At 42.7% G+C, this 27,849-nt stretch overlaps 2 protein-coding genes across 2 annotated transcripts; both read left to right on the forward strand.

Annotated features, from left to right (window-relative positions):
• Nucleotide 1: 1 nt before the first annotated feature.
• Nucleotides 2–7,939, forward strand: DTX3L (deltex E3 ubiquitin ligase 3L). Its single transcript, XM_084524384.1, has 5 exons — nt 2–299; nt 426–655; nt 1,758–3,293; nt 3,867–4,084; nt 6,900–7,939. Exons 1-5 carry the CDS (start codon nt 128–130, stop codon nt 6,967–6,969), a joined length of 2,226 nt encoding a protein of 741 aa, XP_084380510.1. The 5' UTR covers nt 2–127; the 3' UTR covers nt 6,970–7,939.
• Nucleotides 7,940–9,767: 1,828 nt separating this feature from the next.
• On the forward strand, nt 9,768–27,844 carry LOC311438466 (protein mono-ADP-ribosyltransferase PARP14-like). Its single transcript, XM_084522856.1, has 19 exons — nt 9,768–9,969; nt 10,054–10,160; nt 10,240–10,285; nt 10,717–10,791; nt 11,300–11,494; nt 12,440–12,727; nt 14,275–14,511; nt 15,399–17,653; nt 18,833–19,069; nt 19,343–19,564; nt 20,563–20,641; nt 20,827–20,976; nt 21,473–21,535; nt 22,349–22,516; nt 23,380–23,586; nt 23,686–24,279; nt 25,328–25,473; nt 26,725–26,899; nt 27,082–27,844. Exons 1-19 carry the CDS (start codon nt 9,783–9,785, stop codon nt 27,369–27,371), a joined length of 5,721 nt encoding a protein of 1,906 aa, XP_084378982.1. The 5' UTR covers nt 9,768–9,782; the 3' UTR covers nt 27,372–27,844.
• The last annotated feature ends 5 nt before the right edge of the window (nt 27,845–27,849 follow it).

Consider the following 27,849-nt stretch of genomic DNA (forward strand, 5'->3'; position numbering starts at 1 on the left):
CCCAGAGCCTCTCCCTCAGCTCCGGTCCCGGCCCCACAGGCGGCGGCTCCTCAGCACCTCAGAGCCAGGGAAGGACAGCCCCGAGCGACGGAGCGGGAAGCGAAAGCGAAAGCTGGCGGCGGGCACCATGGCGGCGCCGCTGCTGGTGAAGCTGAGCCCAGCGCCTGATGACGGCGAGAAGGCGAAGCTGAAGCTCCAGAGCTACTTCCAGTCAGGGAAACGCTCGGGGGGAGGCGAGTGTGAGCTGCAGGCGGGCCCCGAGCCCGGCACCTATCTGGTGTACTTCCAGCAGGAGCGAGGTAGGGGTGGGGGGCGTGAAATGGCCGCCCCCAGGCACCATCTTGTGCCCACTGTGGTGGGGCGGGTGGGCGAGGGGTGGCTGTGGCTGCATGGGGTTCATCGCCCAAACGTCCCTCTGCCCGCAGATAAGAAGAATGTGGAGTCCCGCACTGACCACGTCGTGGACATGGGTGGCAAGTGCCTGAAGGTCAGCATCCAGCCCGAGAAAGGGGGCCTGAGTGGGGACCAGTCGATGTCGCAAGCCACCGCCAGCTGCTCCCAGCCATACCACATCTCCCCACCGCCTCGGGGGTCTGGGGAAAAGCAGGCTGCTGAAGGCCAGCGAGACACCGCAGCTGAAACCGTGACCAAAAAGGTAGGCTAGGAAGAGGTATAAAGCAGCATCACAGCCTGCCCTGCTTGTGGTCCCGTGAGTCCTTTGGGAAAGGCCAAACAGCGCTGCTTCCTGTCACACTCCAGTGTTTCATACCACACAGATGTTAATCATGCTGCCTTAGTCAATAAAACTGGGGTAGGGAGCAGCTTTTGATGGTTTTGGCACTGCTGTTCCATAAGCGGTGCCCTGGTGGGTTTCAGGGGGTAGCATGCACCAAGGACTGTTGCCAAAAGGTGGAAGAATTGCATGAGGTTTGGATCTCTTCCTGGTACACAGACCTCCAACACTACTTCAGCATGGTTTGCTTCCCTCAAACAGCTCTAATTACTTCCATCCCATACCTCAGTCTTACAAAAATTTGCTCTGATGGGGCATAGCGCAACGAATGTTTCTAACACTTTGAACTAAAAGTCATATGGAAAAGGTCAACTGTGCTTTAGGGCCATGGTGTAAGCTGTAGGGCGAGTCTATAACTTACATGATGCTGAATGATGCTCAACTGAGACATTGACACCCGACCCAGAGAGCTTGTCTTGTTCTGCATCGTAGCATAGATGCAGCTTTGGGGTATGTCACGTGCTGACTTAATGGTTATTTGATATCTGTAGCATTTAATGCAAATTCTCTTCTTTCTGTGCAAAGTAGAGATGTGAACGTGTTTGTTCAGAATCCTGCTTTGTGCCTTAACCCTGAGTTACTGAATCATTTCTTTTGGATTTTTTTTTTTTTTAAGGAGTGAAAATGACTGGGAAGTCTAATGTAATAAAAAAAAACAATGTAATGTAATGTCTGTGCTGTTGAAATGTGTAGCCTCTCACGCTAAGTAGCAAAGTTCCTTGTTCTTTGTTCCCATAAAACTGATGACATTAACAAACTTCAGTTTTGCTGCTGATTTAGAAGCAGATTGCTTTACTCTGATGTAGTGTCTGTATACATGGCATAAAAGAAACACTGTGCAAATTTCTCTATGTTAATCTGGCCCTACAGAATTGTGTCAAGGTTTTCATTACTCAAACTATAGAAGCACCAAGCTGAGAACCTTAGGGAAAAAAAAATAAATGTCTTCTTGTCTTCTCTTTAGATTTTTCTTACAGTATCTGCGATATTGAATACCAGTATGTTCACTAAACAGCAAAGGGAGAAAATTGCTCTTATGTGTCCAAACCTAAAAAGAGAAGGAAATCCTGATGTTGACGGCTATGAGAAATTAACAGGAGACTACACAGATATTGAAAAAGCTTATCATTACTTTAAAGATATCCTTGCAGGCTACGACCAACACCATGATTTTTCACATACTGGGAGTAAGAATGGTTTAGAAGATGGGAATGGTCTGAAAAATGAAGAAAGCGATGAGCTTACAGTTCCATCAGCTCTCTATGAATATTTCTGTCATACCTGCAAAGATCAAATTAAGGAACTGAATGAATGTTTTGGGGTGCATTTAAGAAATAAAGATTGTAACAATGGGTACACAATAGTATGCTTCACTTCTAATAAAAGTTCTAAAAGTTCTGCATCAATGCAAAAAGCTAAGGATTTTTTTACCAGTGCTTTTCAGAAAAATATCAAAGATGTGCAACAGGAAAAAATTTCCCTAAAGAACAGTTACCACTTAAATGAGACAATAATGAAATTAAATAATAGGTTCAGTAATCTTCTTGCCAAACAGGAAGAAAAGCAACTACTCCTCCGTGGTCCAACAAAAGAAATTTTGAATGCCAAAAAATTTCTAGCAGAGGAAATGCAGAACAGCCAAACTGAAAAGAATGTGGATATACCATGTGAATTGTATACCTACAGGAACGAAATTGCAGTTGATGCTTCTGTGTTCAATCTGTTGGAAACAGCATTAAGAAAAGAAATTGAGGACATTAAAGAAAATTTTGATACTATAATGGAAAAGAAACACAGTTCAGATAGCCAGAAGATGCTCATAATATTTAGGCCAAGGTCCAAAATTTCTGATACGTTTTCCCATGCTATTGAAGCTTTCATCAGTGCATTTCAGAATGCCTTTGCAATGTTAAGAGAAAAACTCATCAGCTGTAAACTTTCAGAGTATCAGGAGCAAAGATTAAATATGCTTGATGGAAAACAATTGGAAGACCTGCACGTAAAATTTAAGAAGAAGGAAGACAAAATAATTTTATATGGTTTACCAAACCATCTCGATGCTGCTGAAAAGCACATCATGAAACTTCTTAATGCTGGAGGCTCTGCAGAAACTAAAACCAGGACACCACTCGGCAACAAAGAAGCTACAGGAGTGTCTGAGAAGAAATACGGTGACAGGCAAAAGAGTAGTTTTTCTTCCAAAGAGGAGGCTAAGGCAAAGACAGAAGAAGACACCGATAGTACATGTCCTATTTGCATGGAGGGAATGAATGATAAAGTAATACTGACAAAGTGCAAGCATGCATTTTGCAAAGGTTGCATCACAAAGGCCATGACTTACAAGAAAACTTGTCCTGTTTGTAATACCGTCTATGGGGTCATGCAAGGAAATCAACCCGAGGGAGAAATGTCATTTCAATTTATTTCTTCACATCTTCCTGGATATCCCACTTGTGGTACTATTGTGATTCACTATGATATGAAAGGCGGGATTCAAACTGTAAGTATATTTAAAGGTCCATACAATACACTGTCCCCCCAGCAAAGCCAATGTTGAGTGTAAAATTTTGTAGTTCTCCATCTTTTCTATTTGTTCGCTACAAATCTATGGAGTGGTAACATGTAAGTAGAATCTGGTATGTTTAATGAGGCTTTTCTGAGCCATTCTCTTAGCAAATGACAACAATTGACAAAACTGAAGAGCAGGTTGGCTTCTAAATTTTCCAGCTGAGAAACCAGCTTATGTTCCATGTTTGGGGTCATGACTAGGAATGAAAATGGGATGAATGAGTAAGTCAGGGGTGGGGTGATGAGTATTTGGGAAATCAAAGAGGAGAAAAATAACAACAGCAATGGGATGGATGTATGAGTGATGAAAAGAAAATGTGAATGAAATGTATATAAAAGAAGTTGTATAATGAGAAAAAAACATTTAAAATCAGTCATGCTGTGTCCTTCTGAATGGATCAAAGAGAGATAAAATGTACTGCGAAAGCTGGGATGTGTGATTTCCACACTTTGAAAGAATTTATGGTAACACGATGCATTTTTGTTCTGTTTTTCTACAAAACAGAAGGACCATCCGAACCCAGGGGCACCTTATCAAGCGGTTTTTCGGACAGCGTATTTACCTAATAATAAGGAAGGGCGAGAAATTCTGCAGCTCCTCCAAAGAGCCTTTCAGCAAAAATTGATTTTCACAGTGGGGCAGTCACGCACTACTGGCTTACAAGGTGTTATCACATGGAACGATATTCACCACAAAACCTCCATGTATGGTGGACCTACAAAGTAAGTGGTCTTTAAGTAATTATAATGCTAGTCAGATGCGGCAGGATGGCTACCCTGTATGCTTTCCACATTAGAGCTTTCAGATTTTTCATTGTGCTGCAAGCCACGGGCAAATCTGATGTATCTGACCTGGCTTGTTGCTAAAAAAAGTGATAGTGGAAAGTTCTGTGGATTCAGACTTGAACCACCTTCGCAGCCTTTGAGTGCTGCTAGTGCAACTGGTGATAGGAAAAGCACGGCCAGCACTACGTGCAGCAACAATAAGCATCACAGAGACAATTTTGACAGTTGGAACAAGGATGAGTTTAGTTTTCTGTTGCCCCTTAGGCCACTCATTCACCAGTCAGTTGTGTGAGATACTTAATCAGCTAATGCCTGCTATGATTAGAAACTATCTGTGGTACAGGACAGGACAGCACTCTGCTGAGAGCAGCTAAGGCTTGGCTCCTGATCTCAGCCTCTTCTGCTACCAGCTGTTACCAGGAGGTGCTGGTCCAGTACAACAGCAGAAAGAAAGGCACTCAGACTCTGTAAAGGATCATTTGACATTCTACTTGGAATTAAAGGTGTAAAGAAAGAGCCAGTAGTATCGATAAGGTCATGCCCCTTTAAATACTTGAAACCCTGAGATGTGCAGCATCGAGGAGGCTTCTGATCAGGGCACAGCACACCACGCGGGCTGTCTCTAGAAAGGGTTTCCCCATTTTAGCCATTTGAGCTAAAACAGGTTTTTCTTAGAGGAAAACAACTCTCCAGCATTTCTTGAGAACGTCTTGCTGTGCTGCTGGATAAAAGCAAGGCCACGCAGGTGGTGTAATCGCTGGCTCTGCGTGGGAGCTGCCCTCAGGCTCCTCTGTTATGGTTTGCTGGCTGAGGTTATCCTGTGGCTGAGGAATGTGCATGGCACAACAGAAACTGAAGGCTGTGCTGTACGTGCAGCACTGGTACATGGATCACTAATTCCTCAATCTGTAACGACCTTCTGGTCAGGATCACGACCTTCCACCCCTTGAGGCACGTACAGTTGTCCTTTCTTAAAGATGTGCCTAATTAGAGATTATATCAGGAAGCTGTTTGGTGCTACTTGGAAAATTGTTAGTTTTCAATACATTTATAGGCAGTTGCTGTAAATAACACTACGAGAAAGATGACAAGTAAAACAAATACTGACTGCAAGAATAAGTGGAGGGTAGCAGTGATGGGAGGGCTGGGACCGACAAAGAAGTTTTGCCATCAGGCCGTACCCCTCATTCCATGTCCACTTCAACAATTGTGATGCAAATTTCACCAAATTTCACAACTCTGAGTTGTGCAGCACTGACTGGGCCTCTAGTCAGGGCACGGCATGCCACGCAGACCCCATCCAGAGATGGGATGGCATTTTGGTCTTTCAAGCCATTGCAGGATTTTCTTACAAGAAGGCAACTCTGTTGAGCACTTCTGCTGTAAAACAGAAAGAATGTTCACACGAAATCTTGCTGCACTTCTAGATAAAGGCAAGGACACACACGTGGTGTGGCTGCTGGTAACGAGGGGGAGTTGCCTGCAGGCTCCTCTGTTACAATTAACTGGCTAAGTTAATTCTGTGGCCAAGGCTTGTACACAGCACTGGCTGGTCAGAGTTGCTGCACCTACAAATCAGCCTCCAATGCATTCTCAGTCATGCAGGCAGTTACAGCCCTCCAGGGTGTTCTCTTGTGTTCCCAGGAAATTTTGAATCTTCCCAAGAGAATCACTCTGTAAATAAAAATATGATGCTTCTGGGTTATTTTAATGCTGTTGCCTATGAAAACAGACATTGGAGCACAGCTGTCTGTTGAATGTGGCAGTTGTCGTGGTGAGTAATATGAAAGCCCAGGACTGAATTGTCTCTAGAATGAAATAAAGTAGATTAAACAATCCTGCACCCCTCACGCATGTCTCAGGAAGAACCCATTTTTTGATGACACTTTCTGCCTTTAAGTCCTCCTGTCTTTAACCTTTTCTTGGTGACCAATGTTGAAGGAATCATTCATCAGTAAGAGGCTTTGGTGCTTTGAATATGTGTACAGGGACACCTTGATTAGAAAACTAGCAACTGAAGCAAAATGCTTCTAACTAGATAAACAAAAATAATGTTGTCAAAGCTCAGAATATAGAACTGGATGCTGGGTTTCTTTTTCTTTTTTTCTTTTTTTTTTTTTTTTTTCTGTTCTGAACACTCACAGCTTATGTGTACAATAGTAAACATCTTGGTTAATTACTGGTTAATTCTGTAGTAACATGCAAACTTGCTTGACAAAGCTCTAATCATGTTGTAATACAGATAACAAAAGTATTTTGCTTTCACTTCTCAGGCTCTATCTGAGAGTTTAGAAGGAAGCTCGGAACACTCATTTTAAGCTTGTTGAAGCCTCTCAGGGTCAGGCATCTTCCAAAAAGCTCTAAAGATCTGTGCCTAGAGATACGTACTCCCTCCAGGACTAGGATCATAAAAGAGCAAAAAATATTAATTTTGGTTTATCCTCCACTTTGCTGAATGCCCCCTTCTTACCACTTGCTGTGTATATCCTTTCGGTGACATGCTACTTAAAATTCAGAGATGCTGTTATATTCGTGTTTTGAATGCTCACTTGGAGACACTTCTAGTCTGTTTTTCAGAAAGATGCATATCTGAGTGCCCTATAATTTGCAAGGCCTGCCTTCTCAGTAGGGTGAGAAGTGTGTGCATGAAATTTGTAAAGTATTTTAAGAGATTTTGATGTGAAGGTTCTGTAAAACTGTCAAGTGCTTCTTTGCACAAGTATCCCAAACAAGTCTTTTCTTCTTCTTCTAGTTTTGGCTACCCTGATCCTGATTATCTGAAGCGGGTTCGATCAGAATTGAAAGCAAGAGGAATTGAATAGAGAAACGTACCAGTTGGCATCTTTTAAGTGTCATAACTGAACATGCAGCAGTTAATTCACCAATCAGGTTCTAAGAAGAAAGTTAATTTGTTCAACTGCTATACTTAAATCGCTTGTATTTCACAGTCAGCTAAGAAAAGTAATCTCTTCTGATCAAAAGATAGATGTTGTTTTCATGCATTATTTGCTTCTGTGAACAATGCTTCCCTATATGCTTTCCTCTTTGCAGAATTTGGGTCTCATGAGTGCAGCATCTGTACTAGCATTTGTCAAATAGCAGTTTGTGTATCTTATTCTCATTTTACCAATAAATCTTGTCTGTACTTGTTCCTACAAGTCTTCAGTCTGACCTCCAAAGTGGCAAATCCATTACTAGCTTTTCTTTGACCAAATACTTCTGCTTCATGTTTTTATACCAGTCGTCATGGATAGCATCATGTAATCTGTGCTGGAGGATTTTTGTGCAGCTGTTACATTATCAGCTGTATATGGCCATGATCTTTTGTTTCTTTTCCTTTTCAAGGTAGATACAGCATTAATGGTTTGGGTTTTAAACATGAAATTGGCGTGGATAATGTTGTGTGATAGGTTTTGTGGATGCTGCTATTTTTTCACCTCTGTCCAGAAATGCTGAATGCTGAAAGTCTGGCTGGGACAAACAGAAACTGTTTGTGGTCATCTCTGGTAATGAGTTCCTGGCTCCATGCCTTTCATTGTATTGAAGCTAAAATACTGCTTTTAAGTCAGTTTTGCATGCAACACTATACTTCCCATTGCTTCCAACGTTGATTTAAATATTAGCATGAAGATAATTTTGTCACACTGCTTTGAGCAGTCCAAATAGCTGGCCAATTACCTCTGTGGTGGTAGAAAACAAATAGGTTTCACTTGATGTACCCTAATTTTAATGAGTTAAACTATTTGTGTAAGACATTACATATAATAAATAAAATATATAGTTATCACCTGATCAGTTTTGCATTCTTCTGTACAAGTTTTTCTTCCTGTTTTAGAGACATACAGTTCTGTATTTTTTTTTTTTTTTTTGATTTGGGAGTTTCTCAGCAACTTCTCCAAAGTGATTTGGACCCCACACATCCTCTTTTTAAAAGTAAGTAAATTCTTTCCATGGTTAATAGGCAGCACTACCTTACCACCATGAATTTCAGATTTCCTAGCAGTGGGGACAGTTTGGTTCCCATGTGAGCTGAGATGACTTTCCCACTGTGTTTTGTTTTACTGTATTTAGTTTCACATTTAATGCTGTTGCAAGCTTTCTCCATTTTCTGTGCCCTAAGATACCAATATACCAGTTGCTTCTAAATGACCATGTTTTCATGTGGATCTGCACACTGAAACCAGCTGTGAAGTTCAGATCTCCTTGGTTTTGTCATTAGGACAGTCTTTTCACTTTTGAGCCCAATAAGCCATTTCATCAGCGTTAGACCCCTGTCTGAAAATTCACCTGCCTCCATTTTATCTATGGCAAAGTGTTACGGGCTGAGAGCCAACAGAGGAGTAAGAGCCCTGCCAGCTGCCAGGGAAAGTTGCCAAGCCTTTATCCTGTAATTAGAGCTGCACAAGACCTTTATCTTTGAATCATACCTGTGCAGCTGAGGAATAAATCTGTCTGATTTAGTCAGATATTTTGTCTGGGCTCTGGCAAGGGAGGAGAGCATGCACCCAGGCTACCTGTTGAAAGACCAGCATGACAGGAAACAAAAGATTATTTGCCCACCGAGAGACAAGGGAATTCCCATGGGGTCTGCTCGGCGGTGTGTGTGACAATACCTATATGTATCTGACATCCATCTGTGTTTGTCATATTTAAAGACATTTGGTTTTTAGCAACTTCCTAGATGTATCCTCAGTGACATTAAGGGAATGTGTTTCTATTCCCTACCTGCTGTTTCAGTGCCTCATATTTGGGCACAACAATAAAATACACAGCGAGAAGCTTCCTTTAGCTGTAAGCTCTGTGACTGGGTGCCGCAGCTTGAGTGCTGTGTTCAGTTTTGGGCCCCTTAATACAAGAAGGACATCGAGGCCCTGGAGTAGTCCAGAAGGGCTACAGAGCTGGTGATGGGCCTGGAGCACAAGTCCTGTGAGGGGTAGCTGAGGGAGCTGGGGGTGTTTGGTCTGGAGAAGAGGAGGCTCAGGGCAGACTTTCTTTCTACAGCTGCCTGAAAGGACGATGTGGGGAGCTGGGGTTGGCCTCTTCTCACAAGTAACTAGTGATAGGACCAGAGGGAATGGCCCCAAATTGTGCCAGGGGAGGTTCAGGTTGTAAATGAGGAGACATTTCCTCTCAGAAAGAGCAGCCAGGCGTTGGGACGGGTTGCCCAGGGAGGTGGTGGTGTCACTATCCCTCAGGGTGTTCAAGGAGAGGTTGGACGTGGTGCTTAGGGACATGGTTCAGTGGGTGACATTGGTGGTAGGGGGGTGGCTCCTGGAGGTCTCTTCCAACCCTAATGATTCTGTGAATCTGTGGGTGTTGTGTATGGGTCAGGAGAAGGAGAGGCTGCTGCCTAGCATGGGGTTAGCAGGGGATTTCACTTCACAGGAGGAGGAAGAGCTGCGGTACCCCATGGCCACTACAAGCTCAGCCACCGATCGCAGCGGCTCTGGAGCTCCCCGCACCCCTCCGCGCGGCGAGAAAGGGCCCGGGAGCCGCCTTTCTCCTCAGGGCCGCCCCGTCCCGTCCCCTCGCCCCGGTGGCGGGGCGGAGCCGTGCTCGGTGGCTTTTTCCTCGCCGGGGAAATGAAAGCGAAAGCGGCGGGGGCCGAGGGACGGGACGAGGCTGCGGGGCGGCCATGGCGGGGCCGCGGGCGGCCGCCTTCCCGCTGCTGGTGCGCGGCGACTGGGGAGCGGGCGAGCCGCCGGCCGCCCTGCGCAAGAAGCTGCTCCTCTATTTCCAGAGCCACAAACGCTCGGGAGGCGGCGAGTGCGAGCTGCAGGGAGGCCCCGGCCACCTCCTGGTCTGCTTCGCCCACCCCGACGGTGAGGGTTTGCTCTGAGGGGCGGTGGGGACGCGATGGCGGCTGCCCGCCCCCGTCACCCTCACTGTGTGCTGTGTGTTGGCAGTGAGGCAGCGGGTGCTCGACCGGCCGGGCCATGAGCTGGACCTCGGGGCTCGGGGGAGGCTGTCGCTGCTCGTCACCGAGCCCCCGGTGGATGGGGACCTGCTGCAGGTGAGGAGGGACCGAGGGGGACACACACGGGGGGCTGCAGCCGCTGCCTCCCCCCCTTAACCTCTCGTTCCGCCCTCAGGAGCCCGGCCCGGCTGAGGAGCCAGCGAGGAGGGCTGCGGGAGGAGGTAAGAGCCCCCCCCGTGCTTTGTGTCCCCCCTGGGTGGCGTTTGGAAGGGATTTTCGGTCACAAAGCGCTGCCCCGAACCATGAACTCCTCGCCAGGCATAGCTGGAAGGAGCTGGTGAGGTTCTGGCCGAGATCAGCTCCTCCAGGATGGGGTTTCCTCAGCTGCACGCCCATCTCTGGGACATGCTCCTCTGTGGGGCAATGCGCAGGGTGGGGGTGAGGGTCTGATGTCTGTTGCCATCTCTATCTTCTCCTTTGGCTGCATCCCTTGCTGTTTTAAAGCAAACAGCAGGCAGGGAGCTCACCAGGAAAACCTTACCGAAGCGCCTGGGTTTTCAAGGCGCTTCCCTCCAGAGGAGGGAGGTCTTGCAGGTCCCACGTTCAGCAGCACCGTAGCCGAGTGTTGTCATTTATCTCTATTTATATTTAGTTAATGAGCCCTGCGCGTCTCTTCCCACTGGCAAGAATGAAGATGCTTCTGTGTGCCTTCAGCAGGAGAAAACAGGTAAGGATGCCACCTATCAAAAGACCAGCGTGTTCTTACCTCAGGGGTTTTCATCAAGCTTTATGCTGCAGCAGTGCCTCGGTCACCTCGATGGCTTCTGGTGTTTGTCTAATCTAGTGTAGAAATCATTATTTTAGACTAAAAGATAAAGATACATAGATCTTCTTCTCCCAAGGTGATGACTTCCTAAAGGGACTCACACAAATCAAAAAAAAAATATATATATATATATTCAAGTCTCTTTAAGAAACTCTCCTACTTCACTGAGTGTCTCAGAAAGTTCAGCTCCTCAGGAAGCACGCAGTGGATGCTGACCCCTTCAGGGTAAGGATGTCGCTGCCCAGAGAAGGGAAGCCGTTTCTCCTGCTATGTTGGTAGGAAAACTCACAGCACTGATACACTGGGTTTGTTTGGGCTTTAAAGGATGTTGTGTAACAAAACTGAATTACTGGTTATTTGTTCTCTTCATTTCTGCCTAAAGGCATCAGGGTGTGATCTTTCATTTTAGAAACACGTGAGAATCTGGAAGCAGAAACAGACTCCAGGAATTCTGTCATAGTAGTAACCACTGCCCCTGGGGAAGAAATAGAAGATGAAGTTGTGGAAATGTACTTTGAAAATAAAAAGAAGTCTGGTGGGGGGGCCATCAAGTCCTTGGTCAGAAAGGATCGGCTAATTTTCATCACTTTTCATGATAAAGAAGGTATTGTTGTATCTTATGGCTGTTATATTAATAATGATCCCTTTTAAAAACAGACCTCTGCTGGTGGTGGATTTCTTTGTGGGCATTTCTATGATAGAAATGTTATTCTGGAGAGTGACAGGATGTAAAAGCAGTAGGTGTGCCTGCCTGTCCAATTTCGATATGGTTTCTGGCAGTGTTTGTAATGGTTATTACAAGGAAAGAAGTGGTTCTCTAGACCCGTCCCAAATGCCTGATGAAGGTTTACAGAGAATAATACAGGAAAGCTCATGTCAGGAGCACTGCAGAACAAGTCAGCTTTATTTCTTGCTCAGGAGACAGGATAAAGCATAGTGCATAAGTTAACTGCAGATCATAAGAAAGAAAAGAAAAAGTATTTACGTATTAATTTCAGTTGCCAGGGTTTTGGAGACTGGGAAGAAAAGAGGCAGTAAATTCCAGGTATTTGTAAAACAGAGGTGAATGCTCACCTCTGTTTAAAATAAATAAATAAATAAAGTTTAAAGTAGCCTCAATTTATCTGTAGTTTTCCTATGCTTTGCTCCAGGCTAACGTAGTGTTGACTACTTGTTAGCAAGTGAAGGACGTGTACAAAAAGATGAAACTGTTTCTGCAGAAGAAATAGTCATATCTGTTAAATGCACAGATAAGCAGGATGAAGACCCCTTTCTTTATTTGCTATTATATCTAAAACAGATACCTAGAAAACAGGTTTTTTTGCACTTGAGGACAGTAACAGGAAGGAGGTAGTGCTCAAAAATAATTCCCCCCTCTTTTTTTTTTTTTTTTTGGCCTTATTTCTGTTTCTTCTTTTATCTTTTCTTCATATGAGGAAAATACGGCTGGCCAGACTTGAGAGTATAGCTTTACAATATTGGTCTGCTCTCGGGAGAAAGGAGGAAGATGAAAATCACATCTTTCTTGTTTGTTTCCATGTGGAACTAGATGCCCAAGAAGTCTTGCAAAGGGAACATCACTCAGTGAAGAAGATCAATCTGTTCGTGAAGCCTTGGCAAGTGGAGACTACCCAGGAGCCTTTCCGAGTGGAAAACTCTGAAGCATCCCTGCATTCCCCCTTCGTTGTGCTTGAAAATGTGCAGGAGACAACAAAAGATTATATGTTAATTATGCTGGTAGAGAACATCAGTGGCTTGTCAGAGGAAGATGGGCACTTCAGTGTGGAAATGATACCTGAAATACAGGCTGCTGTAGTTGCTTTTACTGGAAGTACAGGTAAGGAGAAGTCTGGGTTGCAGATTTCTCTCACGAGCTACTTTTCTGTCTGTGGGAGGGAGACTAAGTGGGAAGTGAAGAATATTTTGTCATTGGCTTGAGAAAAAATCTGATCCTGCGTCATTTTAAATGAGTAGTGGCTCTAGGAATGTTGATGATACCCTTTATCTGTAAGGTATAAAGGCCTGTGTAAATGAGGAGAGTGAACAGAAAGGGTAGGGCTAAAAATAAACTGTATGAAAGCAACAAAAAGATATGGTGTGTCTTAAAATAGATCAATGGTCAAGGTTCTGCTTGCCAAAAGGTGCTACGTGTAATAAGTTTGCATGGGTTTAAGGGCAAATCAAACAACTGCTTAGAACAGACCCTTTTGTGGTAATTAAATAGATTGCATCATGCTTGGGAAATTTCTGTGCTAAGAAATAGTTGGAGGTTGGTCGAGGATTAGGGAAGCAGCAGCATCTTACAGCTGTTGAGATACCTGCTGTGGCTGTTGCAGGATATTGGGCTGCATGGAGTGGTCCCCGCCAAGATTTCTGGGTGACACCGTTAACAAATCCCATCCCAGGACAGGGGCAACAGCAAGGGGTGTAAGCCAGTGCCATAACTGATGATGTCGAGAAAACAAAGCTTCATTTCCTGGGGAAATGAATTAAACTGACAGCAGGAAACTGGCTGCAGCCTTCTGTCAGTGCTGCTGTGCTTCAGCACGCTTAGGGACAAGGTGATTTCACATGCGCTTGAGTTTGGGTGAGGAGGGGGGACAGGAAAGAAGAGAGAACTGTTTCTTCTGTGGAGGAAAAGCTGGGAGTCTCTTTAGAAGGCAGAATGTGATGAAAAGAAGTTACGTGCCAGTTTAAATCAAGCTCGTGGGAGCGGTTGTAGTACTGGTAATATATAAGAATGAAGTTGCTCAGAAATCTTAAAGTTGTGAAGGGATTAGTCAATGGTGTAACTAAACCAAATAAGCTTTTAAGTTTTGACAAGGCATGGAGTTTTCTACTGTAGAAGTTGGATAGAATTCGCCTCTCGTTGTGGTCTGGTCCCAGATTTCTGGTGTAGCCTGGAGGGAATAAGTAGATCATTCAAATACAGGTCTGTCAGGCAAACGCACACCTTAAAGTGACTTGTTTGTCTCTTACCATTGTGATATCAGGGTGGAGAAGGGCCAAAATAATAGGATGTATTTATCTTAAGAGTTTAAATTTGGATTCTTTGACTTTTGACTTCTGTCTGATTCATTGTGTATAAATGAACCTGATCTTATTTTCTTTTGGGGTTAAAGAGACCAAGTGCTACTCACTAGGAAAACTAATGATGAATTCTGTCTGCAGTCATTGTACCTCAGTTGTGATCAACCTTCTGGTGAGGAATAGGTGACAGAAGCTGAGTGTGTGCAAGCAAGTTAGCTTTGTGGGCACCACCATTTTGACAGATGCTTCATAATTCAGTTCTGTGGCCAGTGCATACAGTGATAGTCTGCTCACATCAGAGCAGAGAATGAGCTATGGGTTTGATCTTGTTTCTTTCCTCTCTTCTCTTTCCAGATACAGAGGAAATTGTTAAGAAGCTAAACCAAAACCAAAGAGTAAAGAAACAAAATATTACTGCACGTTGCCTTGAGTTAACAAAAAGTATTAGGGCTGAAAATATACCCCCTAACACACCCAGTGACTACATAACTATCTACTTTGAAAGCAAAAAGAATGGAGGTGCACAAGTGGTGGATGTTCAGCAACTGCACGACGAAGGAGCAGCTGTCATTACGTTCAGCGATCATAAAGGTAATGCAGAAATGCAAAAACCTTATTTCTTGTAGTCCTCTCCCTTAGCAATCAAAATGCGGATTTGCTGAAGAAATAGCGACTTTGCCCTCATAAAACGGCAGATCTGCTGCTTTGTAAGCAGATCTCTGCCACCCAGAAGTGCAGACTAAAGTTTTGGACCAGCTGGGTATGATGTATAGAACTCTTCTTCTTATATAGTTTGTTTTTCACCCAGATCTCTCCCCTTACAGAGTTCAGGTTACATTTTAAATTCATTTGGGGAAAGCACAGCCCACACAGTGCAGAGTCTTCATCACTGGTTGCCCAATGGCAGTGTGTGCTGTCTGCCTCATCTGAGGACAATGTATTGAACATTTTTTTGGCTAGACAACAAGTTACGTGGCTTGTCCAGCCAGTGCCAGAAACATGAGCTTCTGTGGAAGGTGGAGAAGGGGAAAGGTGGAGGAGTTGCAGAGAAGAGGAGAGCTAAGGGAAGTGGAAGAAAAGAAGATAGCTCCTCAATTTTCACCCAAAAAAAGTATCTGTGATTTGATACTGCTGAGTAATAGCCCAGAAAACTATTGAGTTGGCCACTTTGAGTAGAGCATAACAGAGATGGGGACAAAAACAGCCCTGTGCTATATTTGTTTCCTCCTGGAGATGGACAGTGTTGGTTCTTAACTGGCTCTCCCTAGTTTAGTTTTTGGCATTTAACACTAGTAACTCTTCAATAATTCGGAATTCTTTTTATCTGGGAAGGTAGGAAAACTCGTGTAAGACTCTTCTTATGCATAAACATTAATACATATTAAACTTTTTTTTAACTGTTGCTTTACTATTTTTCAAAGATCCTTGGTTTTAGGTGCTAATGTTATTTTTTTTTTTGTCTGTTTTGCTTGTTTTAGATGTAAACAATGTCTTGGAAAAGCAGCATTTACTCAACAAAACGCCCATCTCTGTCTATCCTTACTACGTGTCACTGGGAACAGCTCTATATGGAAAGGAAGGGCCACCAATAAAGATGCCAGATCCGGTTTCAGTGCCCCTGGATCCCTACATCTGTCAGTTCTTACGGAGAAAAAATGGCCTAACTGAGGCGATAAGTTCCAAACTGGCAAATTATAACTGTGAGATAACATGGCCTAAACCCAGTTGTGCAGAACCAGAAGTTATCTTGAAGTTGTCTTCAGCTGCTTTGTCTGAACCAAAGAGATCAGTGGCTCGACTGATCAGGACATGGAATGAAACGGTTTCCACAGCATTTTCACGTAGCATATCGAAGTATGTAGCCATTAAATACCAAGTAAGTGCAGAGGTGTGGGAAGCCATTAAAAAAAGCTTTGTCCACGATGAACTTTTGTTAATCCCATGTGTTTCCAAGGATATCCTTGTCCTAGTAGGTGACAAAGATGTTCTAAAGGATGTTGAACAGGAACTGAAGTTTCTCATAGAAAAAACCACCAGAGAAATCGAACGACAAAAGCAAAGAATTGAAGATATAGTGGTGCTAAATCCAGGGGATTTTGCAATTTTACAGAGTACTGGTCTTGAAGAAAAAATTCACATGGAATTCCCAGCTCTGCAGGTAACTTACGATAGTACGCAGAAGATAATTAACCTGTGTGGAGTGCCCGAGGAAGTTTATAAAGTCAGAGGGGAAATACTGGTTAACATGCACAAAATGGCAAAGAAAACCATTAGTATCCATCCTTACATTTTCCAGTTTTTACAAAGTGTTGATAATGAAACCCTGTCACAGAGCCTGTTCATGTCAAAACAAATTAGTGCCTTTTATGAGCTTGGCACAGATGCTGTCATCTTGAAAGGGAATGGTGCGAAAACTCTGTTAAAAGCAGAGGAAGAAATGAAAAAGGAACTGGACTATAAAAGCATTGCTTTGGAGGATGAGTCAGTCCTTGAGAAGAAGGAATGGAAAATGCTCACCCAGCAGAACTACTCCAATGAAGCTGTAGTGGTCACGCAGATAGGGAGTGAGATCATTGTTGCTGGTTGTTCTCAAGCAGTAGGAAAAGCCTATGAGGAACTCTTTGACTTCATAGATGAAAACACACAAATAGAAAAGGTCATCGGAGGGAAGCCCACCGTAGTCATCATGTACTTTGAGAAAGAGAAGACCTCTGTTCGGGATGACTTAAAGAATAAAGGTGTGAAAGTGGACTTTGGCATGCAGGCAAAACGCAGAGTTATATCCTTGAGTGGGTCAAGAAGAGAAGTGCAGAAGGGAGCCGCCGTAGTTGAGCAAATCCTGTCCAGCCTGCATTATAAGCGTGTGGTAATTAATGAGCCAGGAGCCAAGTCGTGTTTCAGAGAAAAAGAACACTTCTTTGTTGCCTGTTCGAAGCAAGATTTTAACTGTCTAATCAAGCTGGAAGAAGAGCCAGAAGAACAGCTGGAAGAACAACAAGAACACAGTAACGTAGGCAAGCCCCTTATGCAGGTGACCATGCATGGAGTTTCAATAGGGGTTTATCAAGCTAACCTGTGCACTCATCATGTTGATGTTGTGGTGAACGCATCAAATGAGGACCTGAAACACATCGGTGGCCTTGCTGAGGCGCTTTTACAAGCGGCTGGTCCAGAGCTGCAAACGAGGTGTGATGAGCTGGTGAAGAATTACGGCCGACTGCAGCCCGGCTGTGCGGTTATCACAGGTGCTGGGAAACTCCCCTGCAAAAACATCGTTCATGCTGTTGGGCCCCGGTGGAAAGGGGATGAAGCAGGAAAGTGCATGTATTTGTTGAAAGAGGCAGTTAAAAAGAGCCTACGACTAGCTGAAACGTACAACCATCGTTCTATAGCTTTCCCTTCTGTAAGCGGAGGGATCTTTGGCTTCCCGCTGCAGAAGTGTGCAGAGACAATCGTGTCATCCATCAAGGAAACCTTGGAAGAATCCAGGGGGGAAAACAGCTTGAAGGAGATTCATCTTGTGGATATCACAGCGGATAAGGTTCAGGCTTTCACCGAGGCACTGAAAAAAGCGTTTCCGGGTTCTGAACCTTCTTCCAGATCAGTGCGTGAGACCAAGGCAGTTCGTCTGCCTACCAAAAGGAAAGCTCAGACCAGCACGAGCTTCTTATCGGTAACAACTGAGGAGGGGCTTAACATCAAGCTGGAAAAAGGAAGCATTGAAGATGCTACAGTAAGTATTTTAAGTGGTAGGCTGTTTGTCCAGCTTGAAGTAAAGCACATTTTAAAATATGGGAGGGAGGGGAGAATAAAACAGAAACAAACAAATGAAAAAAATTGCAGTAAAAAGATGGTGCTCACACAGAAACAAAACGGGGTGCTCAGTGCTGGTTAACACAAATGCCCTGCCAAGTGGCTTGGCTGCTCTCAGATCCATCGGATCCATCGTGTCCCCGAGGCAGCGCAGCCAGGCACATCTCATCCTGTGCCTGTACTGAGCCCTCTGCCCAAAGCCAGCCAGGCTTGCCCGGTGTCTGTAGGATATTGATCTGGGGAACTGCTGCCCACTATGTCACTGGTGAAGGCTGGTATGCTGTGTATGGCTGCTTTTTCCCCGTGAAGAACCAGCTTTGCTATTCATTCAGTTACTTCCAGCATTGATGTGCTGTTAAGTGGCCTGGGAGCTACTCTACTGCCATCAAAATACAGATACAGAATCCTCTCTGCAGCGGTCAGCTGATCCTTCCAGGAGCAGATGCGTCCCACAGCTTGTGCATACAGCTCCTCCAGTTGTCCAGAGCAGAATAAATATTTTAAAATGCATAGAGAGGTCTTTTCCTGAAGAGCTGAATACAGTGCTTGACACAATGCCTTTTCTATTTCTCTCCCTTCTAAATGAGTGCTTTTCTCAGTTCTCTTTCTCCTTACATTTCCTCCAGTCTTGTTCTTTCTCAGCTTCTCCTTCTTTGCACTGACCAGGCATGTCAGCTGTGCTCCAGGCTCAGCAGACACAGGGGCTGAGCTGGAGCTTTGTCCTGCATTACCTCTGTGATGCTGGGAGGAGGGCAACTTGAATGTAGTCTTCTGGTCTGTGAGTCTCTTAGGGACTAAACCTGCATGAATGTCTTTCGAATGGAGGTAGAGTTCTGCATTCCTGGTCTACTGATTCTAATTTTTCCTTGTCCAGTGAAACAAATTTCACTGTTAACTCATCTGTTATGCTGTTTCAGGTAAGCTCATGGGATTAGAACTGAGCACAACTCTTCTGTTTTATTCCAAAGCTTTGTTCATTCCAATTGCTGCCCCAAAACTTTTCCTTGTAAATCAGCAGGCAGGCTGTGTTTAATTAATCAATGTACAACTTTTTAACTTGACACTTAAGAGCTGGAGATTTTGCTTGTGTGTCTTTCAGACGGATGCTGTCGTCGTCACTGTTGCCAAAGATCTACAGCTTAGTAACGGGCCACTTGGCAAAGCTTTGCTAAGCAAGGCAGGGACAGTGCTTCAGGAGCGCTTACATGAAGAGGGCCTACAAAAAACAGCTGATGAAGGGTCTGTGTTCACAACAAAAGGTTGCAATCTAGATTGCAAATTTGTATTTCACGCTGTCGCACCTGGATGGTCACAGAAAACTGCATCTCCAAAGAAGGTATGAGAGTCTTTATTTGCCGAAACTCTTAATTTGACTGGGCTTTGTAGTGGATTTAATGCAACCTCTCCTTTGAAATGAGGGAGATGAGTGAGTTTGGGTTATACTTTTTTTCTAGCTGTGTAGCTTATCCCTTGTTGTCTAATACATTCCTTTCGATGTGTATAATCACTGCAGTTTAATACCAAGAGATAGCAAAAAGGTAAAGTGCTAAATTGCGTATTCTGGAAAAAATGTCTTTCAGTAACTGAAAAAACTAATTGTGCTTTGCAGGTCTTGGGCAACATCATCACAGAATGCCTGCAGACTGCTGAGGATCTGTATTTAAAGTCGATTACTTTCCCAGCAATTGGGACAGGGAACTTGGGATTCCCAAGGTCTGTTGTTGCTAAATTGCTGTTTGACAAAGTGTTTGAATTCAGTAATAGAAATAAAGTAAATTCTCTTAAGGAGGTTCACTTTCTGTTGCATCCAAAAGACAAAGAAAATATTCAGGTGAGTTACCATGTTTTTCTCTCTCTATTACATGCTGTTTTATTTGGGTCTATCTCACGACACGTGGCTATCTGGTGTTCTCCAAAGAATCTTCAGGCTGCTTGTTCTCATACTCACAGAATAAAGAAGAGCACAGTTTGCTGACGGTCTCTCTACCCTATAGTGAAAGTTCTCCTCATGGTGCTTCTCCTGGTAGTCACCTGCTTGTCCTGAACAGCCCTGCTTGTTTGCTGTCCTTTCCCATTCCTTGGCAGTAATACAGATGAAAGAGTAATTACTCTTTATCTTGTGAAGCCACATAGGGCTCACCTACAGGCAAATTTGCTGCAGCTTCTGCATAGATGTCTTCACTCTGGGGGGAAAAAGGAGTGATTTCTGTGGGTTTAACTAATGTCTTTCAGGAAGAATAATTATGCTAGGACTGTGTGCAGGTAAACTTCTCCAATAGAAAACATACCAGTGTTCTGCATCCCTCTTTCTCCAGTATCACGTTAGTATAGATTTTTGATGTCTGTGCTCAAGTTGCCCATTTAACACATCAGTCTTTCAAAAGAGAGCAGTCACGCTGTGAGGTAACATCCAAGTAAATGTTTTGGTATCTGATGAGTTCTGCCACTTAGTGCAGTATCTAACGCTTTTTCAAAGGCTGAACTTGAAGGCTGCTGTGCCAAAGCCTGAGCTATTGTGCACAGAGAAGAATGGAATTAGCTGCAGGACTTGAGTTAGAGTGTAAATTAGTCCCTCAATGTAAGGATGACATTTGTTGATGTATTGCTTTGACTTGGTTGTCTATCAATTCTGTCTGTTGCTCACGCAGAATAACCATGCTCTCTGAGAGCAACAGTGTGTCCAGACTTGCCATCAGCATTGTGGCAGATGATATGAAGTAATTTGCATTAAGCTCTTTCTAAATGTCTCTTTCACTTTACTTTTCAAGCCCTTGTTTCTACTGTGTAACTTAAACTTCTACAGCAGTTGATTGTAGTTTCCTTCTCTAGGAATTTTCAAACGAATATGAGAACCGATACGGGAATGGTGTAGACAAGACAGCTCCAGATGAGACTAGTCAAGGCACAGGTAATGTTTTTTGTTTTTGTTTTTAAAGAAATTGTGTCCACGGTGGCTTGTTTTATTTATTTATTTTGCTTTTGAATATTCCAGAAAGCCAAACTGTGGTCTGTAGGGATTGTATCCATGAACAAGTCCCCTGTCTTTTACCTTGTTGCTCCCTTCTGCTCAGTGTCTGTATCTCTTTTCTGCAGCTTTCTTTGGTCCCATTTCAACCCCAGCACAGGATGTATATGAAATGACAATTGGCTCCATCGTGTTCCAGGTGGCTGCTGGTGATATTACCAAGGAAAAGGGAGACGTCATTGTAAACATAACAAACCAAAGTTTCAGCCTCAAAGCAGGTATCACACGTGGAAACAGTACTTGTGGTTGGAAGGGCTGAATAAGGAGAGCAGGGAGCGTGGTTTCTTTTTATTTATTTATTTTGTCAATGTTTCAAAACCTCTTGTTTCACAGTGTGGTTTCAGTTTTGCTTCTTAGGGTCCAAAAGTCCTATTAGGAAGTGTCTGAAACTTTGTTGTCCTGTGCTACAGGATAACATGATAAAGACTTGCAGGAAATTGAAACTAATAACGTTAATATTTCAGTAGAATCTTTTTATAGAACATCTCTTGCACTAAGGAAGACTAACCTCGCTGAGGTTTTGATCACAGTGAAGCTTTTTGGTGCTCTAGACATTTTGAATTGAAAAGCATAAGCCTAACTTTTAGACAAAAATGCTTCTCAGTTATAACCTGTACTGTTACCAGAAATGAGAGAGTAAGTGGTACCCAGTTCTGCCTTAGATAGGGCTTTAACAGGAGTAACAGAAGAATCACGTGCCTCTTCTCTTTTAAGGTGTTTCTAAAGCTATTCTGGAAGGTGCTGGGAAAACGGTTGAAGATGAATGTGCTCAACTAGGTATGGTGCAATGTTTCTGACCTTTCTGGAGGGGTTCAAGCATGGCAGGGAGTTTGCTGGAAGGCATTAGTAAAGAACTAGATCTATCATCACATCCTCTTATTCCAGTAAAGCTTTGAGTGACGTAGGCAAATCAAGCCTACAGAGAGCAGAGCCATGAGCAGGGGATGATGCTGGCAGAATTGCTGATAGAAGGAGTCATTCTTCACTGGGAGCAACTCTCCACCTGCAGCTTCTTTCCTCTTCCCTGAGTGTGAAAATAAATGTTTACTGTTGTCTTCACTAGCAACCCACTGCCATATCCTCTGTGTGACCAAGAGGGAAAAATAGTGAATTAGGATTCTTGCCTCAGAAGGGGCATTTATTTGTAGACCAAATTCAGCTAGTGAACAGCAAACCCAGTGAATGGGGAGTAAGGATGAAAAATTATGTGGTTTGAAAGCCTGGTTTGAGATGGGAGTTAAACCCCTGTTGTGCAGACAATTCAGGCTAGGCAGCCTGAAGGTAGGTGGCATGCTTCTTTGTGTAAATACTGAGTATAGTACCTAGTCTGTGTGAATACCTTCGCATCTGCAGAGCAAGTTTGACAAATAAAGGCACACAAAACTTATTTGCCTAACAAGGCAAGCGTTTCTTAAATATAAAGTGAATTCCTAGAAAGTAAAAATAAAGAGAGGGGGCTTGATCGTGTGTGGAAGGAGACTTGAAGCTTATCCTGGGGCTTTGTCATCATTTATTTTCTCCTAATGAGGATTGGTACACATCTACATTGTAGATAATTGTTGATTGTTTCCTTTCTCCTCCTTGTTTCAGCCTTGCAACCTAACAATGGTTATATAACCACCCAAGCAGGAGGCCTGCCATGCAAAAAAATAATTCATGTTGTTAGCCAAGATAACATCAAGGTGTCAGTCTCCAAAGTGCTTCGGGAGTGTGAACTCCAGCAGTATGCCTCTGTCACCTTCCCAGCGATTGGAACAGGTTTGTGTCTCCCTTTTAGAACGGGTTCAGTGCGTGCGATTCTGTTGATCTCATGACTCAAGCGATGAGTTTGATTTGTCTGGAAGGGTTGTTGTTTGTTTTTAAAAACAAAAAGCCAAGAACGAGAGCATTCAGACATTAAAACTGTCACTGGAATATTATGAACTCTTAAAGCTTCACTCTGCAGTCTGCTCATACACGAAAAGTATGAGTGATCTAGAGCTGATGCTTCCTTAGCTGATCCCTTGCTAACAGAGGTTCAAAGGTATGTCCATCCTTTTATGGAGAGCCATAAATATTTGTCACAGCAGCCTGATATGTGTGGGCAGCTCATCAGAGAACATCCAGGGAACTAATTCTCCATTGGTGAAACCCATAGACGATAGAATTCCTTCTAGCTGATGCAAAAGTGGGACTGATACAGGTGGAATGTGAACCTATCAAAAAAGGCAGATTGTCCTTTTTTTGTTTCATGTTGTTTTCAGTTAGTTCAGTAAAAATCCCCATTCTGCATTGAGTGGATCTCTTGCATGAATGAAAATAGACCTGTTCTTGGAGCAAAGATTTTCCTGCTGGCCCTCTGGCCTTTCCACAGCCAAGCCACATAATCTGCATCATAACCTTATCAGTTGCCATGTCAATAATAGTAAAATTCCATTTTTTCCCTTGCTGGAAAGATGGTCTTGAACTTCCTCTTCCTGATAGACTGAAACCTTTTTTAAATTGCCAGCCCAAAGTTACTTGTGAGTCATTTGTGATATAAATGATTGTGGGTATGAACGTAACTCTTCTTTTAAAGATCTTTTAGTCTGCTGTAAGTTATTAATTGTTTTTAAAGGCAAAATATTTATGACTTGTTCCAGGTCAGGCAGGCTGTCTTCCAGATGTAGCAGCTGATCAGATGATGAATGCAATAATTGACTTTGCAAAGAGTAACACCACTCCATCTGTGAAAACTATTAAAGTTGTCATCTTTCAGCCACATCTGCTGAGTGTGTTCCATACAAGCATGAAGAAAAGAGGAAGTCCTGGTAAAACTAAATCCAAATCGTTCTTTTCCAAGTTAACATGTAAGTAGATGTCGCTCCTAAATAGAGGTTATAGATCAATCTTTAATGTTTACCATTCTCAGCTGGTACTAATTACAGTATTTGTGTATTTCATTGTAGCATTCCTGAGCTCTGAGAAGGAGTCCCCAAAGAGAAAACACAAAGGAGTTTTGGAAAAGAAAATTGATCAGGCTGTTGTTCAGATTTGTGGTGAAAACAAAAAACAGGTGGAAGAAACAGAAGCCTGGTTGAAAAGTGCAATTTTAAAGGAACAGTTTCACAGAGAAATCAAAGATGACTCTATCTTGGATTTTGGTGAAGCAGAGTATGAGGAACTATATGAGCTACAGGAAAGTCTAAATATTGTTCTTTCATTGACAAACAATATCATTAAAATTTCAGGCGTTAGTACAGACGTCTGGTTTGCTTATTCAAGTATCCAAAACATGATCCACAGGGTAAAAGCTGCTAAACAGGAAGAGGTCAAAGCAGAACTTTTAAAAAACTTAATTGAGTGGAAATATTTAGAAAAAGATACCTATGTGCCATTTGACAGACTGACAAATATGCACTTAGAAAATGCTTTGGAAGAAAAGAAGAAAGAGATTTCAGTCACGATTCAAAACAAAAAATACACAGTGAACATAGCTGGTAAATATGCTATTGATGACCAAGGACAACAAAAATCCATTACGCGTATTGATAAATCTGAAGGTAAGTAAAAGCAGATTGACAGGTTGATACTCAAACATGAAACCAGGTTGCGTCTAGCCTAGTAAGAGTAAGAAATAAGAATATGTGAAATACTGCTAGGAGCTTTGTGCGGGTCAATTTCTGGAGAATGTAGATAGGAATTAGTGGGAAACAAAAATAAAAGAATCATGCAGATATTTAAAACTGTTAAAAATACAGTTAATATCTTCAGAGGTTCATCCTGCTGTCACTCAGTTTTCCAGGGGCACATTTTTAATCTTCACAGGAACAATTTATTTTCCATTCAACACTGGAAAATGAAAGTTGACAGGTTTAAGTAGCCATCCAGTTCCCAGTGCCTTAATAATTCAGCCTGCACGTTCTTTCAAATATCTATTTATTTTTGTTTTATTACCAAAAAATGTCACTCTTGAAAGGATAAAGCCCTCTTCATTTGATGGAACCTAATGTGCAGGATGTTCTTAGCATATGCATCAACGTTAGTGTTTGACAACAGAGCTCAGTACCAGGCCTCTCATGAAATGAGAGAGGGGAAGAATTCTACCTTACAGACAGTATTTTCTTGGAGTTTTTAACTTAAAGTCTCCCTTGTTCAGATGCTTTGTTCCTAGTTGAGAATTAACAGTACCTGTTTCCTTCCTAATGTGAGCAGAAAGCAACTAAAGAATGGATTGATTGATGTGTTGTGCCCATTCCCAAACCCTTTAAGTACTCCGTATTTTTGAATTTGATCCATGTCCTTGAAAACTTGTTTTGCATGGAAGGCTACTGGCGAAAGGTGTACTGCAAATGGTTCCTCTTCAGTTGTGGAGGAGAACAGGTTCATCTAGGAGCTACCTATTTGGGCACATCAACTGCCAATGCAATGACAACCTGGGAACTGAAACGCCCCACTCCTTTGGTTGGTTTTAAAAGAAATATTCTTGGGTGACAAATGCCAACAGGCACTAGTGATAAGCTAGGTGTACAAGTTTTCAGAGGGGGTTGTAGCAGAGCATATTTCTCATTAAGTAGGGGATTTGGGTAATTGATTGTGTTTCTTCTGCAGATCAAGAAACCACAGTGCTCCCTGAAACGTGGGATGATATGCAAAACCTGCAAGTCAGGGTAGTGGAACTAAAGCCAGAAACAAAGGAATACAAAGAGGTGGCAGAAAGGTTTCTGAAGACCTGTCAGCATCTAAAAATTGAAAAGGTAAAAGCATGTCATCATTTCTAAGCATAAATACTTTGAAAACAACTCATGAATAGTGACTAGTAAACAGTGGAAAAATAAATTCTGTTAGGACTTGTGGGACAAAATTCTATGGAAAAAGAAACAGGCACAGTTTCATCTGCTTTCCTAATTGACTTAAAATATGTTTTTAATTAATTATCTGAAGAGGACGCACAAAAAAGTACCTGCACAGGTATTTAATGTGATGTTTATGACATTCAAGCCTGTTGCAAAATATCTCCACTCTCAAGAAGCTGCTGCTTCTGACACCAAGACTTCTGATGCTTGAAAACATGTCAGGTAGGGTAATTTTAATGGAAGCGTGTATGGTCTGTGTTCATGTAGCTACTATGCATTTCACTCTTCCGCATATTCAAGTGTCAAAACTCAGTAAGCAGAGGGGATTCCCTATGCAGAAACAAGTGAAAAGCAATTTGTTAATGAAAGCTGTTACTGCTTAGGTCTACACAAATACTCTTCCTAAAATCTTCCTGTTTCAGCACTGCTGGCTGACTGCTTCTGGTAGCATAGGAGCATGCAACAGACTGGTTGCCAGTGTGTTAATCCTCAAGAGGGTAACCCTGACTTGAGCTGGCTTGATTATATGAAGCCAGTTTTGACATTATGTCGGTATCCAGTGAATTTTCTGCAGTCAAACTGTTAGCTTCAAGCATTAGCTACTCCTAAAGTGGCAAGGCTACATACATCTGTGTATGTGTCACTTACATAGACATCTACTACTCAGCAGTCAAGTTGCACGAGAGGTTATTCGGGACATTTCCCCAAAGAATAAGAAATTAGTGGCAGTAATACAATTTGTTTTACCAACTTTAATCAGCATCAATTTGATGTTGCATCAAGCTAAAGTATTTGGAGAGAGTCTTAAACAATTGCTTCTAAAGTTTCATTAGATCACTTTTGCTATAGTAGAGCAGAGCATTTTCTGCCTTAACCCATATGTGCTTGGCAGGTAGGTGTTTTGCAAGTTTCTGGGTCATACACAAAACTATCCCATATTATTTCCCTGTTGCATTTTGGGTTGGGTTCTGCTGTCTGTTGTGCTGAAATCTGGAGTGATGTGCCTAAGTTATTTTATAACGTAGCCTACATGTGTTGTAGCTAGGAGTAGAATCTTGGAACACTGAATCGTTGATACACTGATGCTTTTTATGATGACAAGCTTAAAAAAGAAGTTTTATTTTCAAAACGTCTTATTTTCAAACTTTGCAGATTGAAAGGATACAGAACCCATTTTTGTGGAAGACCTACCAAATGAAAAAGCGTCAAATGGCTGAAAAAAATACCAATGGAGATAATGAGAAGCTTTTGTTTCATGGGACAAGTAAAGAGTCGTTAACCTTAATTAACAGTACTGGATTTAATCGGAGCTATGCTGGAATGCACGGTAATGTGAATTTCAAAACTGCTTGTTTCCCTGAATAGGGCTAGGAATAACTCATGTGTAGTCCTGCCTTGCATGCAAAGTGTTTTGTTTTGTTAAATCTCCCTATTGCCATCATTAGAACTTGTGAATCTCTTGGCGGATAAGTGTTATTAATGAAATACAATTTATTTTTCCGACTGTAGCTGCAAACTATGGAAATGGAACTTACTTTGCTGTTCATGCCAGCTATTCTGCCCACGACACCTATTCTAGACCAGATGTGGACGGAAAGAAGTACATGTACTTGGCCCGAGTACTTGTTGGAGAATATTCTCAAGGGTCCAAAGGATCAATTACTCCAGCAGCAAAAAGTGCTGGCAACTCCGTGGAACTGTATGATAGTTCAACTGATAACGTAAACCACCCATCCATGTTTATCATATTTAATGACATTCAGGCTTACCCAGAATACCTTATCACTTTAACTAGATGAGCAGTTTGATTGCAGCAAAGTTTGTATGTCTCTTCATTTCATAAATCTGTCCTGCACATTAAATACATATATATAGATCAGTGAAAACAAGTAGTTTTATCAAACTAATTTCTTAAAGCTTGTTTATATTTATCAACCTTTGGCAATTTTTGATAGCACTGCCATAGACTACTTTTTTCCACTTGGAGCCATTGAACCTATCTAACAGGAGTTCAATTTGACATGTAACCTAACAGTAGTTCTCAGTAGAAATCCTACAACTGTCTACCCCCCTTCATGCTATCTTGGCCTTTCCATGCAGCCTTCTGGCCATCCTAGTTGCAATAACGAGTGGGCAGTGCTGCTGGGGGATTGAAAGAGACATTCTCTCAACCACTGACTGCATGGTGTTGCATTTCTGGTAGCTTCTCATACTCTATCAGAAATTATAATGCTGACTGTCATTTACTGTGGATTTCAATAAAGGAACTAATTGTAG

Source organism: Aythya ferina (assembly GCF_964211825.1).
Source record: "Aythya ferina genome assembly, chromosome: 6".
NCBI lineage: Eukaryota > Metazoa > Chordata > Aves > Anseriformes > Anatidae > Aythya > Aythya ferina.